Source organism: Chlamydotis macqueenii, chromosome 28, assembly GCF_036417535.1.
Source record: "Chlamydotis macqueenii isolate bChlMac1 chromosome 28, bChlMac1.mat, whole genome shotgun sequence".
In the NCBI taxonomy this organism is placed as follows: Eukaryota; Metazoa; Chordata; class Aves; order Otidiformes; family Otididae; genus Chlamydotis; species Chlamydotis macqueenii.
The window spans coordinates 3,077,091-3,093,556 of NC_141583.1; the positions used below are offsets into that span (position 1 = coordinate 3,077,091).

The 16,466-nt window shown below is 45.8% G+C and overlaps 1 protein-coding gene across 4 annotated transcripts; it reads left to right on the top strand.

Moving 5' to 3' along the window:
• The first annotated feature begins 36 nt into the window (after nt 1-36).
• Nucleotides 37-16,343, top strand: DAP3 (death associated protein 3). Of its 4 annotated transcripts, none has more exons than XM_086768479.1 (14): nt 83-157; nt 1,429-1,491; nt 2,205-2,252; nt 5,549-5,671; nt 8,524-8,625; nt 11,275-11,383; nt 12,972-13,064; nt 13,493-13,623; nt 14,010-14,090; nt 14,491-14,649; nt 15,070-15,129; nt 15,833-15,922; nt 15,992-16,109; nt 16,226-16,343. In XM_086768479.1, the coding sequence occupies exons 3-14, from the start codon at nt 2,211-2,213 to the stop codon at nt 16,309-16,311; spliced, it is 1,194 nt and encodes a 397-aa protein (XP_086624605.1). In that variant the 5' UTR covers nt 83-157; nt 1,429-1,491; nt 2,205-2,210; the 3' UTR covers nt 16,312-16,343. The 4 variants fall into 4 exon arrangements, with proteins under 4 accessions (XP_086624604.1, XP_086624605.1, XP_086624606.1 ...); XM_086768480.1 differs by lacking the exon at nt 83-157 and adding an exon at nt 203-218; XM_086768478.1 differs by lacking the exon at nt 1,429-1,491 and having other exon boundaries at nt 37-157.
• Nucleotides 16,344-16,466: the final 123 nt, after the last annotated feature.

Consider the following 16,466-nt stretch of genomic DNA (forward strand, 5'->3'; position numbering starts at 1 on the left):
CCGAGCGCGGGCGCCGTCAGCCCGGCGGTGGGCGGGGCCCGCGCCGCCCCGCCCCACCCAGCGCCGCTTGGCCCCGCGCGGCACCCGTAGCGGCCTGGCGTCATCCCCGGCCTCTGGCGCAGCGGATCCTGTCAGCGAGGCGGGCCCGCCGCCAGCGGTGAGTGTCGGGCGCCGACCTGGGGCCTGGGGGGTGGCCCGGCTCCGAGGCGCGGCGGCAGGTCGGTAATCGGGGCGCCAGGCTGCGGGAGGGAGCCGGCCGAGCAGCGGCGGGGACGGGGGCAGAAGCTTCTGGCCTGGCCGGGCGGCCGGCTGCCTTTGGTTCCCCTTCGCGGGTTTCCCGAACGGGGCTCCAGCTTTCCCGGGTTTCTCTAATGGCCGCCGTTTCTAGATCAGGTTAAAGGCCGTACTTTGTGCCTCTTTATTATCTCAATCCTGTGTACGCCTAGAAAAAGAGAGAATGGTGGAGTGCAGTGGAGAGCACGTGGGAAGGAGAACTGGGGAGCAGGCCTGGGGGAACAGGGCCCTGAACCGGCAGCGGGCATGCAGACACCGTCCGTCCAAAGGCGGTAACGCTCCTATTTGCTCCAAGTTGTTTCCGTCTTCTGCATTTCTGGCGCTTGGCTTCAGGCTCCTGAAGCCAGCAGTGAATATATAGACAGCAAGCAACCGGAAATTTATTTTAAATTTAGTTCACAGAGGTTAGGATTACTTAATGATGTCTGCAGATATAACTTTTAGGGTTCTTTGCATAATTTTCACTAGTAAATTTCATTCCAATCTATAAATCCTTTCCTAAAGACCACGAGCAGACATTTCTATAAAGGAACAGTATGCCGAGTTGGACAGTTCTTTAACTTGGTCCGGGTACAAAGCAGTGATGTGACTGCAGTTTTAATCTACTCTTCTGCTAAAGCTCCTCTCCCACAGATACACAACCCCTGGAGAAGAGCCCTTACAACTTGTGTTAAAATAGTCATTCAAGAGTTCTGTCACAATGTTGAAGATGCCAAAAATAAACAGAAATTTTCAGGTTCTTGTGAGTCTTTCATTTTACTACTTGTGTTTCAGAAAGCAGCTTCTCCATCCCTGCTTTCTTTACTGTTAAACCTGTGATTTGAAACAACTGGGATACATTCTTAATGCAGAACTGGATTTCTCCTTCCTCTTCTGCTGTACATGCTAGCATGGGAAAGTAAAATGACTAGAACAGCCTCCCCAGGCTGATATCTTAACTGATTTAACTGATTCTCGAAGCAATAAAACTGGAGCTCATTTTCCAAATATGTATTGTGCATTGATTGTTAGATGAAAGAATGTGAAGCATCTTTACAGAATTAGTGTCCTTCACTGTGGAGTTATTTTCTTATTCTGTGCAGTAACAGTTATAAATGCCATTGTGTGCAGTTAAATCATCTTTGTCTTGCTTAGCATTAGCGCTGCAGTTAACCACCCATTCCACCAAGACAGCTATTCTTCCTAAGGAATTACAAGGTAATTATCTTGCTTTGAAGGCATTGTGTAACTTAATCACAATGAAAGAATTCTCAAAGCATCTTTGTTAGGTATTGTCATTACTTTCTTCGAAGAAAGTGGTATGAAGAAGAACGGCCTTGAATGCTGGCATTCAAGGTGACAGATTTAACTAATTTACTTACCTTTTTGCCTCTATTTTTACATCACAAGTGCTCAACTGTTTTCTTTTGTGTTCTTTTTCCTGTTGTAATCAAAGATGGTTGAGCAGTACATACTAGTATATGATGATTAGGATGAAGCTGGAAACACAGAAGCACCTTCAGTCTCTGCATTATTCCAGTTTCTTCAAAATAATTACTGTGTGATTTATTTTGTAAGAGCCCTTGCTCTTACATCTCCTAACATCTGCAGTCACAATAGATGCCCTTCCCCAATAAAATAATCTGTCCTCCTGACTAAATGAATGAAGTATCTTTACTTATAAAGTAAGTTTTTTTTTTTTTTTTCTGCCAATGTCTCTCTGAAAAAAAGGCAACATAATTAATTTTATTTTATTTGGCCAATGATGCTGCTTACCAGTAGTCAACTGTATTGCTGCAGAGCATTCTGACAGTTTGTCTGAATTATTTGTGTGCCTAGACTTTAAGCTTTTTAGGCAGGAACGATTCTCTCCCAGCGTAAGGTACATTAAACAATTAAAAAACCTAAAGAATCTACTTCTGTCTCTGCAGAAAAAAATGCTGAGAAGTCTGAAAGGACTTGTCTACCATCCTCTAAAGGTACGTCCTATAATAGCATGATGCTGCTTCCAGTATTTAATCTCTCGTGTCACCTGTGAGAGAGAAGGAAAGGAACAGGGAGGGGGAAACATGTAAGGAAGCCTGTACATTTGGCTTAAATAAGACGTTTGTTGGAAGACTAAAGTTTAGCATTCTGAAATGTCCGGAATGCTGAAATTCCGCATCTTCAGTGCAAGTGTTTCTCAGAAAACAGAGAATCTACTTGCTCTGCGCTGCTGGAAAGTACAAAGGAAGAAGGCTTTTATTCAGAACAGAATCACCAGCCTTTCACAGAGCCTGTGTGGCTGGTGGGAGGATAATTTTGCCAGAGGTGGCTCAGTGTTTCGGGTGGGTGTAGTAATATTAGCTCTGCCACAACAACACAGCAGCACTATGTTATCAGTGAAGCTTCTTTATATTATAAACAGCGTAATGAATTAATGTTGCATATCTGGAATTACTTCCTCACGGTAAATAATTGCAGTTGGTTTGTTTGCTGTTGTCTTTTAAACGCTTTTTCACAGCACTTAGTTAAAGAGGATGGCTCTATAACTACTTTTTTCCAGAGACGAGATTCTGGTTGTACAGCACTGCACTTATGATGGCAGCCTTTATGAAATAAACAGTCTTTTCTAGAGACTAAGATATGTGGAATCATGTAGGAACAGCTCCACCTTATGGCACATGACTTTGTGATTAATCTCCGTGTACCACGTGATAGTTTGCTGCCATTTCAGGGATATGAGTTAGATTGCTGTGTCCTTTGGCAGATGGAAACTTACTATAAAATCCACTCTACGCTACGAGCATAAACTGCATTAAAAGATGATGTGAAAACATGAGAACCTCAGGATTTACTACGCAGAGCTCTACGGTGAGCCAGAAAGTTATACGTCTGTGTTTCTGGCATTCTGCAGGAAGCCAAGGGGATCAGCAATAAGCCACTGTCTCCTGTTCAGGAGGAGGGACCAGGTGGCATATTGCTACTATAAAGTCAGAATATATAATGCATTAGCAGCGGTATTTTAGGTCACTCACATATTCTTGTAGCCTGTTAAAAGTGCACAGGCACTTGTGCATCAGTTTCATAAACAGAAACATGGTAATTCATAAAATGCAAGTCTGTATCTCTCAAACAGGATAACTGTGAGTAGTGGTGTAAACACTACTCTAGGAACTTGTCTTTATTTTGTAGCACTTCAAGGTTAGGAAGGATTTCATGTCTCCAGGTACTTAGAAGCTGCTTCTGCAGCCCAGTGCAAGCTACAGTCCACAAAGGAAGAGTTCCAAAGCACTACAAGGCTAGAAGGTGACTTTGAGGAAGACATATCATGCTAAGGCTCAGAGAAGTGATGTTCTGAAATCGTATCCTTCCAGCAGAAAGCTGTAGCAATTTAAAGATGAGATACATTCTGTTGATGGAAAAACATGAATCCTATGTACTTGGCTGCAAGAACAGAGGACTGGACTTCTCACACTTGCATCCTGTCTTACTGTGCTGTCTTCTACCCCCTTCACAGAACTTACTAGGGACTGTACCATAGACAATCCAACTCCTGCTGATATTCTGAGAGTGTGGTTTTTAAACAAGTGGTATTGCTAATATTGATTTCACTAAGTATCATTCAACTGAAGTCTTGACCTGAGTCTAGACACACATAAAAACTGAACATGGCCAGAGCAAGAAGTTAATCTTTGCTTAATTATCGCTCAGTGTTACACAGGTCAGGGACGAGGATTTGTATGGTACTCCAGGGAAATGATGTCCACAGAGCAGTAAGCTTGCTTTTTCTTTTAAGTGAGCAAAGCTCACAGCCCCAAGACCTTCCCTTGAGATTTGAGGAGGAGGAAATGTGGGATGCTCATAGAAAATGAGAGGGACTAGGAGTCCAGGCTAGAAATGACCTAGGGCTGACCTAGGTGAACAGGTGACAATAGTTACTTGCTCTAGTTATTCATGTATTAAATTAGCATCTTACTGCCTTGCTCTAGGCTGTAAATTAAGTCACTTCTATGGACTTAAAAAGAAACATAGCCAAATAAAACATCCTAATTGATCGTTTTGATTTGAGGAGGAAAAGATCATTGTGGGAACAAGTGAAGGTGATGTTAAAATGTAATGACAAAAGTGAATGTTTAGTGATGTTTTGTATTTACACTGCAGTAGTTTGTTATGTAGGTATTTAGTTTTGAGTACAAACCAGTTTGATTTCCTCCCTAAATAAGGGTGCTTGAAGTGCTGATTCAGGAGTCCGTTGTGTGTTTAACATGGGACATGGGGTAATCTGACATTACACTTTCTTCAGAGCCCTTGTGGCTTTCAGATGACCCCTGAGGAAATCTTGGATGACAGCAGAATTGCATCATGCCACGGAGAACTGAAACAGCTGTTCCTGTCTCTAAACTTCAGTTTATGGCTACTCTCATCTATGCAGACAGACAAAATAGGAAACTGCTGTGTTTACAGTGGAGCCTGCAACTGTTCCAGTCAGTAATGCGAAGGGCGGCTTTCAGTTTTGCTTGCTTTGGTCATAGCCTCTGTTTGGATTATACACTTTTAAAATTCACTGATAAATGCTGATATTTTCTCTCACCGTAACATAATAAAATGCTTGTCCTTCTACTACTCACTTTCTTGCCTATTTTGGCTAAGCTTTACAGGCATGCTTCAGCAGTCTGGCTGTGGAAAAAAGAATCAGCTTAGCTGGCTGTTTCATTATAATACAGACATGGCTGAGAAACTGAAAAAGTCTGTATGCAGGAACACAGTTAGGAAAAACAGTGCAGGGAATGTAATTATAAATATCAAATAGTAGGCAGCACTGCACTAATCCCTCAATAATTGAGGTGATTATGGATTACTGGACAGCTTGATTTTTCAAGCTACTATTCATCAGTGTGGGCAGAAACATTGTGGGAGCTTCCCAGCAATAAGGCCTTAACAGCTGTACCTGTGCCCTTCAGCCACCTGGAAGGGGATCACTCTTTCAGGTACAGGGCTTGGCTCTAGCTGGCTTAACGTGGTAGCCGACTTAAGCCAACAGAAGTGATTTAGAAGCAGGCGTCTAAATCTGAAATGTCGTTCTAAAGCACACGTTTTCTCATGATGAATTTACATTCTAATGATGATTTTTTATTCTAATAGCAGAGAATTATATTCTGTATTGCATTCTACCTTGACCCGATCATAATGTGCATGCAATGAGTGTACGAAACAAATCGCTAACTGGATTTTTTTACTGGTAATCTTTGACTGCTGAGAAGTTTGTTGTCTTTTTACCTTTTTCTTTCCCTAGTTGGACCATGGGCACGCCCTCCATACCGCAGCCAAGGATTGCTTAAGTTCCTTTGTCAGCCAGGATGTCCAAACACTGGCAGAAAGACCAAGAGCAGTTTTCTATACCAGCGAGAATGATCCGGTGAGTTGCTGCCAGAGTTGTTATTGTCAGACAGCAAGTGCTTAAATTCCCTGAGTCTGTCTGTGGACGTGCTGGAGCCAGGAGTGCTTACTGGGATTGTGTTGTTCTAGTAAACATAAGGGAAGGGAGTACACAGGCCTAATAATAGGCATCTAGACCATGATTGCCAGCCCAGAGGAGAACAGGCCATGGCTGTGCAGTGCACCTGCCTGGGTTTAAACAAGACAGGGCAGCTTTCTCTGCCTGAAAGCTCCTGGGAACAAGTATTGATTCCGTCTCTGAAATAGACTGTGTATTGTAGAAGTTCAGATATGGCTTAGCTTGTCATCAGACACCATTAATTTCAACCCCACGGTTATTGTTCCCTGACTGACCTCCCCAAATTGGCTATGAAGGGGGGTAAAAAACACACTCCAGATGACCACAGCACAGAGCAGCTCTCCAGCATCATAATTCCAGCCTCACACTCTCAGTCTCAAGCACAAAAGGAAGTGGAATAAATGAATGGAATAAGCCTTTGAGGTGCTTTTCTGCTGCCGCTGTAATTGGAGTCTTTTCAATACTGATTCCTCTGGGGTCTCTATGGAAACAGCAGCATGCAGATGATCTTACTCATGTGATGCAAGTGTCTCTATAGATTGCACAGAAGAGTCCAGATGGCAAGGATTGTCCCCACTGTCCTGTGCCTACCATTTATGTTGCCAGGCAACTGGCTTTGGCATTCTGACTTCACGTGCCTGATGTTTGGTGACAACCGCCATTGCTTATTAATTTATCAGATCAGCGTTCCTCAGACTTGCTGTATTGCGGATCGCGTATTGCAGCAGAGAGGCTCCGCTGGTTTGTTTCATCCACAAACCCAATAGTTCTGACTGCACGCGTACTTTGCACCATAAAATCCCGTTAAGAATGGATTAAGACAACTAGATGAAAACTAAATTTTTAATAAGACTTAGGTTTTATATACCTTTCCATTAGCAAAACTCAAAGTGACTAAATATGAGGATAAAGATACTGACCCACTTTACAGATGTAGGAGCTGAAGAGTGAAGGAATTTGCCTAAGGTTATGCAGCAAGTCAGTGATGAAACTGAGAACGACCAATGGTCTCTTGAGTACTGTTCTGTTCAAGCGTAGATAACGCTGCCATGCAAAAACACAGGTGCTGTTTGTCTTGTGTCCAATACAGGCAGGAAGACTCTAGAAAATCCAGCCCAGAGTCTGAAATGCAGCTCTGAGTGGAAAAAGACTGAAGTCTCTCTTAATAGTTCTCATCTTTAGTCTACGTCCAAGTAACATTTCCTTACAGTAGAGGAGCTACTGACTAGCCAGGTTTTAAAAATTTTCTTCTTGTTGCTAAGATTTACTGACCAGTAAACACCAGATTGGCACCTCAAGCAGCTTAGAGAGCAGTTTGCTGAAGTTACCAAATGGTTTCTTTGTATAGTTTGGCAAACCTGTGGGTACCTCGAGTCCTGCAGCTGTACCGAGGTAAACGATACAGTCCAGGACGCACTGACCTGTGCTCAGTAAGGTGTGGAATAGGGGTATTGTTACCGTGGGCTTTTCTAGGGATGGTGGGTGGACGCAGAAGAGAAGAAAACAGGCATGTTGCATGCTGGAAGACTGAAAATCTGGTCTGAAGAAAGGGAGGGAGACTAACATGTAGCAAGAATCTTGGGGCTAGAGAATTCATGGGTCTGCAATAGAGCTGCAGCAGTTAAAGAACTGGGAAAAGCAAAATATTCATGGCAAAACCAGATAGTGATCAAACCTGTAGATACAGCTGCTTGCACAGTTTAACATGAAGAATACAGCAAGCAGCCAGGTCAGGGTAGCAGTACTCATTGCAACCTTTTTTTTCCCCATCCATTCATTCTGGTTGAACATTTGTCAGCCAGATTGCACAGGTGAGGGATCGAGCCTATACCAGTATTGTCTCATCTGTTCTGGGCCTCAGTAAATGAAGGCCTGAGTCTACAGCAAAGCTAATAAGAAGTACAAGGAAAGTCTGAATCAGCCCCCAAAACTGCTAAAGCTGAAAGCCAGAAATAATGATGGCTTCTTTTTCTTTCTGAATTGTAAATAAAACTGCTTTTCCTGGATCATTATTATGCAAAATAAAGAAAGCAAGGAAGTTGTTATATTCTGATTCCATCTCAACCAAAATGGAAGCAAGAGACTGGCATGCAGAAGAATATAGAGGAGGATTTTTTTTTTTTTACTTTAAATACATGGTAGAGTGCAGCAAGTGTAGAGCAGGACATGATATAAGCTTCAAAGCTCAGCACAAAGCTGCTGAAAAAGCTAGACAAAGCTTAGCACAAAAGCTGCCAGAGATACTACCCAGGAAGTACTGCAGAATAGTCTATATACTGTCCTAATTACACAATACACAAAAACTGATGACTAGACTAAGAGTAAATAAGTGCTTTGCAAGTATTACATGTTAGGAAAATAGTAAATTTGAATCTATCAGATAACTCAAAAGGAGATCATATTACTGCTAAAATATTGTGGTGACCAGAAGCACTCATAAAAATTAGATAAATTCATGAAGCATAGGGGCACTATTGCTCACAAAACACAATGGTTCATATACACGCTCAAGGAATCCCTCCATTGTTTATTGCCAGGTAGAATATTATTTCTTTACACTCCTCCTAAGGCAGTAGTGTCCTGATACTACAATTTCTGCTGTACTTTAATGTGCTAGTTCTTCTGGCTCTCAGTAAGTAGATACTGACTTTGGTCGAGTGTTCCCTCCATGTTCCATTCTTACAGGCCTTCTCTATCCAGAAAAAAGGTATCGGACTTTCCCGAGTGTTACAGTTTGCATTTTACCTTCCCAGGCCAACCACGCAGAACACCACGAGGGTCGCCATTACAGCATTCCACTTGAGGAGGTGAAAGCTGTGTTTCCACATGGACTGCCCTCTCGTTTCCAGCAGCAGGTACTTTGTCTTAGAGCGGATTCGTGGGGAGTGGCCTGGTACGTGGGAAGAACCAGTTCCATCGTGTAACTACGGTGCTTTCCTGTTGGAATAACAGTGACGTGCTGCAAGAATGCAATTACTCCTGGTCCTTACTGTTATTTTCTACATCTAAAAAAAGTCAGCCTAACCAGAATAGTGACAGAAGGGTGTGAGGATTCCACCTTAGGCAACGTTCTATCCAGTATTTTTCATCTCTAACTTCAGAGTACATTATAAATTACAGAAATATTTTCTACAACTACATTTCCTGTATGAAACAGGCTGTCTCATTAAATTTTGTATCAGCAACAAAAAAAATCTTTATTTCTGTTGTGAGACAGATCATGCTGTGACCGGATCAGGCTTCGTTAGCAGCTAACGTAGACTGCCTACTTGAGTTTAGGAACAGATTTCCTATCTGTGAGTTAGTAATTCTAGTGGTTGACTTTTCATTCATTGACAGGCCAGTCGGCCTCACCTTGATCTCTGGGAAGGTGATGGAACAGCTAATCCTGGAAACCATTTCCAGGCACACAAAGAACAAGAAAGTCATCGGGGTAGTCAACACGGCTTCACCAAGGGGAAGTCCCACTTGACCAACTGTCGTAGCTCAGCCCCAATCGGGACCAGACTATGCAGTCTCTCTCTCACTCCCCCACCCTCCAAGAGAATAGGGAGAGAAAATATAAGAAAAATGGCTTGAGGTTTGAGATAAGGACAGGAAGAAAATCCTTAAAATTACCATTACAGGCAAAACAGACTTAACCTGGGGAAAACTATTCATTTATTTTTAAAACCAAAGCAGGATAACGAGAAAGAACAAGATAACCTCCCCCCACCCCTCCCTCTTCCCAGGCTTAACATTATCCTTGTCGTAGTTCAGCCCCGATCGGACCAGACTACGCAGTCTCTCTCACTCCCCCCACCTTCCGAGAGAAAAGGGGAAGATGATATAAGAAAAACGGCTCGAGGTTTGAGACAAGGACAGGGAGAAATCCTTAAAGTTACCGTCACGGGCAAAACAGACTCCTCTTGGGGAAAACTATTCATTTATTTCTAAAATTAGCAGGAGAATGAGACAGGGAACAAGATAACCTCCCCCCACCCCTCCCTCTTCCCAAGCTTAACATTATCTCTACTACCTTCCCCTCCTGAGCGGCACAGGGGGGAAGAGGGAATGGGGGTTGCGGTCAGTTCATCATACGTTGTTTTACGCCGCTGCTTCATGGTCGGGGGAAGAACTCCTCACATTCCTCCCCTGCTCCATCGTGGGGTCCCTCCCACGGGCCACAGTCCTTTGTGGAACTGCTCCGGCGTGGGTCATCTCTTCCACGGGTGCAGTCTCTCCAGAACAGCTGTCCCAGCGGGCCCTCCACGGGCCACAGCTGCCTTCAGGCATCCACCTCCCCCAGTACGGGGTCCTTCACGGGCTCCAAGTGGATCTCTGCCCCTCCGTGGACCTCCCTGGGCTGCAGGGGGACAACCTGCTCCACCATGGTCGTCACCACAGGCTGCAGGGGAATCTTGGCCAGGAGCCGCATTACTGCTCCCTCTTCTTCTTCACTGACCTTGGTGTCTGCAGCCGTTCCTCTCACAATAAATTCTTCACAACAGGCAGGCAGACACCTCTCAGGGTCTCTTCACATCTCATCTCCTCTCCACTCCTTGCAGCCAGGCCGGGCCGAGTTGAGCCCAGTCGGCTGCCCGGCGGGAGGCCAAAAGGTGAGGCCTGCAAGGCCCACAAGGCTCGCGCCTTCCCTTCTCTGCCCCCGCTCAATGTCTTCGCATCTTCTTCCCTCTTTTCTTCTGTTTTTCCCCTTCTTAAATACGTTATCGCAGAGGCATTACCAGGGAACATTCTGCTACCAATTGGCTCGGCCTTGGCCAGCAGCACATCCACCCTAGGCCCGGCCGAGTCCACCGGACAAAGGGGAAACAACTTCTAGCAGCTTCTTACAGAAGCTGCCACTGTGGCCCACCTCGCACTAAATAAAACTAACACACTGTCATAGTTCAGCCCCGATCGGGACCAGACTAGGCAGTCTCTCTCCCACTCCCCCCCCACCCTCCGAGAGAACAGGGGGAGAATTGGTAAACAAAAGAAAACCAGAAAAAAAAAAAAAACAGCAAAAACACGTGGGTTGAGATTGAACAAAAAGTAAACTTAACAGCAATAACAGAAGAAAACAAAACAGTGATGGAATACAAATACCGTATAATGGCTCACCACAGATCTCCACAGCCAGTCTCTTGCAAGTAGCAAGAGGCTCCCCTCAGCACCCTCCTCACTGATACACTGAGCATGATGGCAGATGGGATGGAACAGCCCTTTGGCTAATTTGGGTAAATTAACCCCAGCTGTTAGCTAATTATTGAACTATCCCAGCCATAGGGGCTACCAGCTTCAGTTCCCCACCCAGCTCAGGTGAATATTAACTCTATCGTAGCCAGAGCCAGGACACACACACCAACTTGGTAAACTTCTGTGACGATATGCCTGGCTTGGCAGATAAGGGGAGAGCAGTGGACATTCAGATCCTGCACAGTACCAGTCAGAGATGGAGTCATGTCAGGAACAGGAGTGTGCCAGCACTCAGCTTCTTATTCACGTTCTGTTCCTTTTCTCAGATTAAGACCTTCAATGAAGCCTGCCTGATGGTGCGAAAACCAGCTCTAGAACTTTTCACTTACCTGAAAAGCTCCAACTTTGCACACCCAGCTGTCAGATATGTGATCTGTATCTTCTATCACTTACTTTATGGTAGAATGCAAATTAAACGCAAGCAGGTGAGTTTACGCAGATGAGGGTGATGTTTTGATCCTCCGTTGACCACTGTGGTTTAGTCTTCAGGAGGTGGTTCAACCCCATGTCTGCTGTCAGCAAAGCTAGTTTCAGAAGTTCATGAGTCTTCTATACTTTTATTTTAACCAGATTTAGCTTAAGGCACTGTCGTAGTTCAGCCCCGATCAGGACCAGACTACACAGTCACTCTCCCGCTCCCCCCACCCTCCGAAAGAACAGGGGGAGATGATATAAGAAAAACGGCTCGAGGTTTGAGATAAGGACAGGGAGAAATCCTTGAAGTTACCGTCACGGGCAAAACAGACTCGACTTGGGGAAAAATACTCATTTATTTCTAAAACTAGCAGGAGAATGAGACAGGGAACAAGATAACCTCCCCCCTCTTCCCAGGCTTAACATTATCTCTACTACCTTCCCCTCCCGAGCGGCATGGAGGGGGGGGTCGGGGGGGGGGGGCGGGAATGGGGGTCGCAGTCAGTTCATCACGCGTTGTTTTACGCCTCTGTGTCATTGTCGGGGGAAGAACTCCTCGCATTCCTCCTCTGCTCCATCGTGGGGTCCCTCCCACGGGCCACAGTCCTTTGTGGAACTGCTCCGGCGTGGGTCATCTCTTCCACGGGGTGCAGTCCCTCTAGAACAGCTGTCCCAGCGGGCCCTCCATGGGCCACAGCCTCCTTCAGGCCTCCACCTGCTCCGGCGTGGGGTCCTCCACGGGCTGCAGGTGGATCTCTGCCCCTCCGTGGACCTCCATGGGCTGCAGGGGGACAACCTGCTCCACCATGGTCGTCACCACGAGTTGCAGAGGAATCTTGGCCAGGAGCCGCATTACTCCTCCCCCTCCTCCTTCACTGACCTTGGCGTCTGCAGCCGTTCCTCACAACAGGCTGGCAGACGCCTCTCAGGATCCTTTTTACATCTTATTCACTTCTCATCTCCTCTCCACTTCTTGCAGCCAGGCCGGGCCGAGTTGGGCCCAGTCGGCTGCCCGGCGGGAGGCCAGAGGGTGAGGCCTGCAAGGCCCACAAGGCTCGCGCTTCCCCCTCTCTGCCCCCCGCTCAGCTGCTTCACATCTCTCCCTTTTTTTTTTTTTTTGTTTTCCCCTATTTAAATACGTTATCGCAGAGGTGTTATCACGGGACATTCTGCTACCAATTGGCTCGGCCTTGGCCAGCAGCGGGTCCGCCCTAGGCCCGGCCGAGTCGACTGAACAAAGGGGAGCGACTTGCAGCAGTTTCCTACAGAAGCCACCATCTGAGGCCCCCCCTCACCCAACAAAACCAGAACAGGCACAGATCCACAAACAGGGCTATCAGCACAACTAAAGGAATGGGAATCATCAGCTCTGAGGTAGTGGGGTGGGGGGATATAGAGGGAAGGAACTCTTTAGGCTTGGTTTGCTGCCAAACAAAAGCACAATGGAATGCCATCCCTGCTTTTCCTTTATGCCGTTTGCAAAATAAGTACAGTCAAGTAGTAATTAAAGTGTTTTGGAGATGTTCCTTGACAGTCCATGATGTGTGAGATGGCGAGAAAGGAACAGGAAAAACCATGACTCTGTGTCACGTGGTTCACTACTGCGCAAGGCAAGGCTGGCTGGTGCTGCACATCCCAGATGGTAAGAACACCGGTGCGGTCTGTACTACATTAAATACACTTGTTGATCCGAAAGATGCTCCTTCAAGTGAAAGGTGTAGGGTAGGCCACAGCAAATTATCTTTGTTTTTTCCATAGTGGAGAATGCTTACAAAGCACAAAACCCCAAAATAAAGTAGAATATAATTAGTTATTTTCACATGCTCTCACATGCTTATATTCTGATCCGTCCCCCCCCGCCCACTGTCAACAAGCATGACAGGAGACATACTGTTTGTGGGTCTATGTGATGTCTGCTCGCAGGGGAGAGTCTTGTCCGTTAAGGATGGCAGACTTTTCTTAATAGTGTAGCAGAATAAAGATTCAAGATACAAACACACAACCCAATCCCCAACTCATACAATTATTTTGACTTTTTTTAAAAAAGCAACTGTTTTCTTTTGCTTACAGCTCATCTCTGGGTGAAAAACTGCAGGGAGCTTTTGCAGTCTTCCTATAACAAAGAACGTCTTGATCAGCCTTTGCAAGCATCTTTCTGGCTCAAGAACTTCAAAACCTCAAATGAGTGCTTCCTAAAAGAGGTTCGTAGAGCCTGTCAAGTTGTTTTGGTTAGTAGCTAAGAACTGCCTGCAGCGTCACCTCTCAAGGACTGCATGTGCACATGCTTCCTGTCATTGAGCACCTTAACTCAAATCCTAGATTTGCGCATTTTTGAGAAATGCCTCATGTGTTAATGCATGTACTCCTATTTCATACAAATCCTACCCTTCACTGGAATTCAGTTTTTGCAGAAAAAGAAATGCTTTGAATCCCCCCCTGTGGGGATGGCTATTGGCGATGAATACTTCTCCCAGATTCTGCATTAGTTTTTAACACTGGCAAAGAACCATGAGTCTTGTCATCCAGACTGGCCAAGCTGCCTTTGCACTACTTATTTCCCAGTCTAATCGTAATTCTCTTACTGCAGATAAAAACACAAAAGAAATATGTGTGGGGCAAACGAGAAAGCACAGAGGAGGGCAGACCATTGGGAGAAGTGGTGGAGCAGGTAAGGAACAACAAGTGCTTCTGGCTTTATCTCACCTTTTATTAGAAGATCCCATCATTGTGTTACGTAGAACAAATTGCTTCTAAAGACAAATACCAGTTCTAGGAAATGGAAGGCATTTCCCTATCAGCAAGGGGGCTACAAAAAGTGTTGTGGAAGATGTGATGGATCTGTAAAGGAAGTTGTACAGAGAACTTGGGTAGAAGCAACAATTAGTTCCTGCTTCTTTGATGCTCTGTACTTTAGACCAGATTGCTCCTTTGAAGGGAACGACTGGACTGTTGACTGTTGTTTTATCTTCCTTCCCCCTTAGAAAGGGCAGACAGGGCCCAAAGTTGCCAGCATTACATATTAACAAGAACACCATGAACCCAAGTTATGTGCCTTTTCTTACTTAAAGGGTTTAGCTCGCGTGAGAAATGCCAGCGATGCTGTAGGGGTTGTGCTGAAAGAGATAAAGCAGCAATGTAATCTCGGCTCATTCCGACTTCTTGTGGCAGTGGACGGCGTCAATGCACTTTGGGGAAGGACTACATTAAAGAAAGAAGACAAAAGCCCTGTAAGAAGTGATCTGCTCTGATAATATTTCTGCATTCCTACTGCAAGGGAGAGCAGGGGAGGGTGTGTTGTTCGTTTTAACATTCTGTAGTAATCCTTCAAAGATGTACGTTTGGCTTTGCTAGCTTGGAGGTACCTGCAAAATTCATCTTGTGGTTAGACCGTTTTTACCGAAGAAAGTTCTTTCAGTAAGAAAAAAAAGCGCTTATATATATATTGTTCCTTTAGGAAAGGTCTGGGCATTTCTCTGTGTACCACTACTAAGGCTGAATGGTGCAGTGCTAAGTCAGAGCAAAGAAAAAATGTGCCTAGATGATGCAAATGATTCTTCCAGTCTCATTTAAAGTAGGGGAGGGGAATCTATGTCTCAGATAGAAACTGCTGGCAAAAAAAAAAAAGTGATAAAGACAATCTTCACCAGGTTTCTCCAGAGGAGCTGACCCTTGTGTACAATCTGAGAAAGATGATGATGAATGATTGGGTGAGTTTGGGCTGATACCTTTGGGTGTGTTGTGCTCAGCAATTAAAGCTACACACTGATAAGTGTCAAGCTACAAATCTAACATCACACTGTTCCTTCAGCATCTCATCAGTGTTTCTGACATCACCCAAAACCAGTAAGAACAGATCAAATATGTGACAATGCTTTTCTTGATTACCGTGCCAAACTCCAGTTTATGACTCGTGCTTCCCAAGCTAGAGGTATTTAATAACTCTTAATCACACTTTGGTTTATGATTTTTTGAACTAATAAGAACTCTCAGTTCTTAAAAAAAAAAAAACCTGTTAAAATTTTTGCTATAGGAGGTCAACTCCTTCTGCTTCTTTTACAATCCGCTGGGTGCCAATATCTCTAACAGGTAGTCTTCGATGGGAAAGTACACAGAAAAGTCCTTTTAAAAGTATTTCCGTTGTTTGAGCTGAAAGTCATTTCTAGGTAAGAATGACACATTTAAATGCCAGCACTGGAAGCACCAGCTGTGTATCCCCTGTGCTGCATGTGTACCTGGAGTAGCCACGGTGAACGCAGGAACATTTTATTAAGTCCATTATATAGAATTTTGGAGTTGGCATAACTATAAGACCAAAGAAGAAAATACCTCACTTGTTTAGAATCAGCCCATAGCTATTTCACAAATACTGTATTTGCAGCTAAAAGCGTTTCTACTCTACCTTTCCTTTAGAGCGGAGGTGCTGTTGTGACAACCCTCAGCCAGACTGGCTCACTCTTCAAACCCAGTTCTGCTTATTTGCCCCAGGAGTTGCTGGGAAAGGTGAGTCTCCTCGGTTCTCCCCTTCTTCCCAGCGGGAAATAAAACTGATACCCCTGCGTTCCTTCCCAGGAGGGCTTCGACGCGCTGGACCCCTTCGTCCCCATCCCGGTGCCCAATTACAGCCCGCGGGAGTTCGAGAGCTGCTACCGCTACTACCTGGATCGCAAGTGGCTGCAGCACGAGAAAGGTCGGCGGGGGGGCCGGGGGTCCCGGGGCGGGGAGGGGCGGGGGGTGCCAGGCGGAGGCGGGGCTGGCCCAGGCCCCGCGGAGGAGGCCGCGCCCCCAGCGCACTTTGTCTTGCAGCGCGCACGGAGGACGGCAAGGAGGAGCTGCGCTTCCTGAGCGGCTCCAACCCGCGGCAGCTGGAGCGGCTGGCGGGGCCCCTGTAGCGCAATAAAGGCCGGAGCGGCGGCGGCTCCCGCGCGGTGTCGGTGTCCGGCTGCTTGAGGGGCATCGGGGCGGGCGGGCGCGGCGGGCGGGGGCGTGGCCTCGCCGCTGACGCGGTTCCGGGTTCTGCGCTGCTGGGAGGGGGCCGCGCGTGCGC

What these genes read in the sequence shown, in the direction of transcription:
- DAP3 (XM_086768478.1), top strand. Translation starts at nt 2,211, where the DNA reads ATGCTGAGAAGTCTGAAAGGACTTGTCTACCATCCTCTAAAG. An exon ending in TTGTCTACCATCCTCTAAAG is followed by an intron (nt 2,253 to 5,548) that starts GTACGTCCTATA and finishes TTCTTTCCCTAG; the next exon opens with TTGGACCATGGGCACGCCCT. An exon ending in ATGAGTGCTTCCTAAAAGAG is followed by an intron (nt 13,624 to 14,009) that starts GTTCGTAGAGCC and finishes CTCTTACTGCAG; the next exon opens with ATAAAAACACAAAAGAAATA.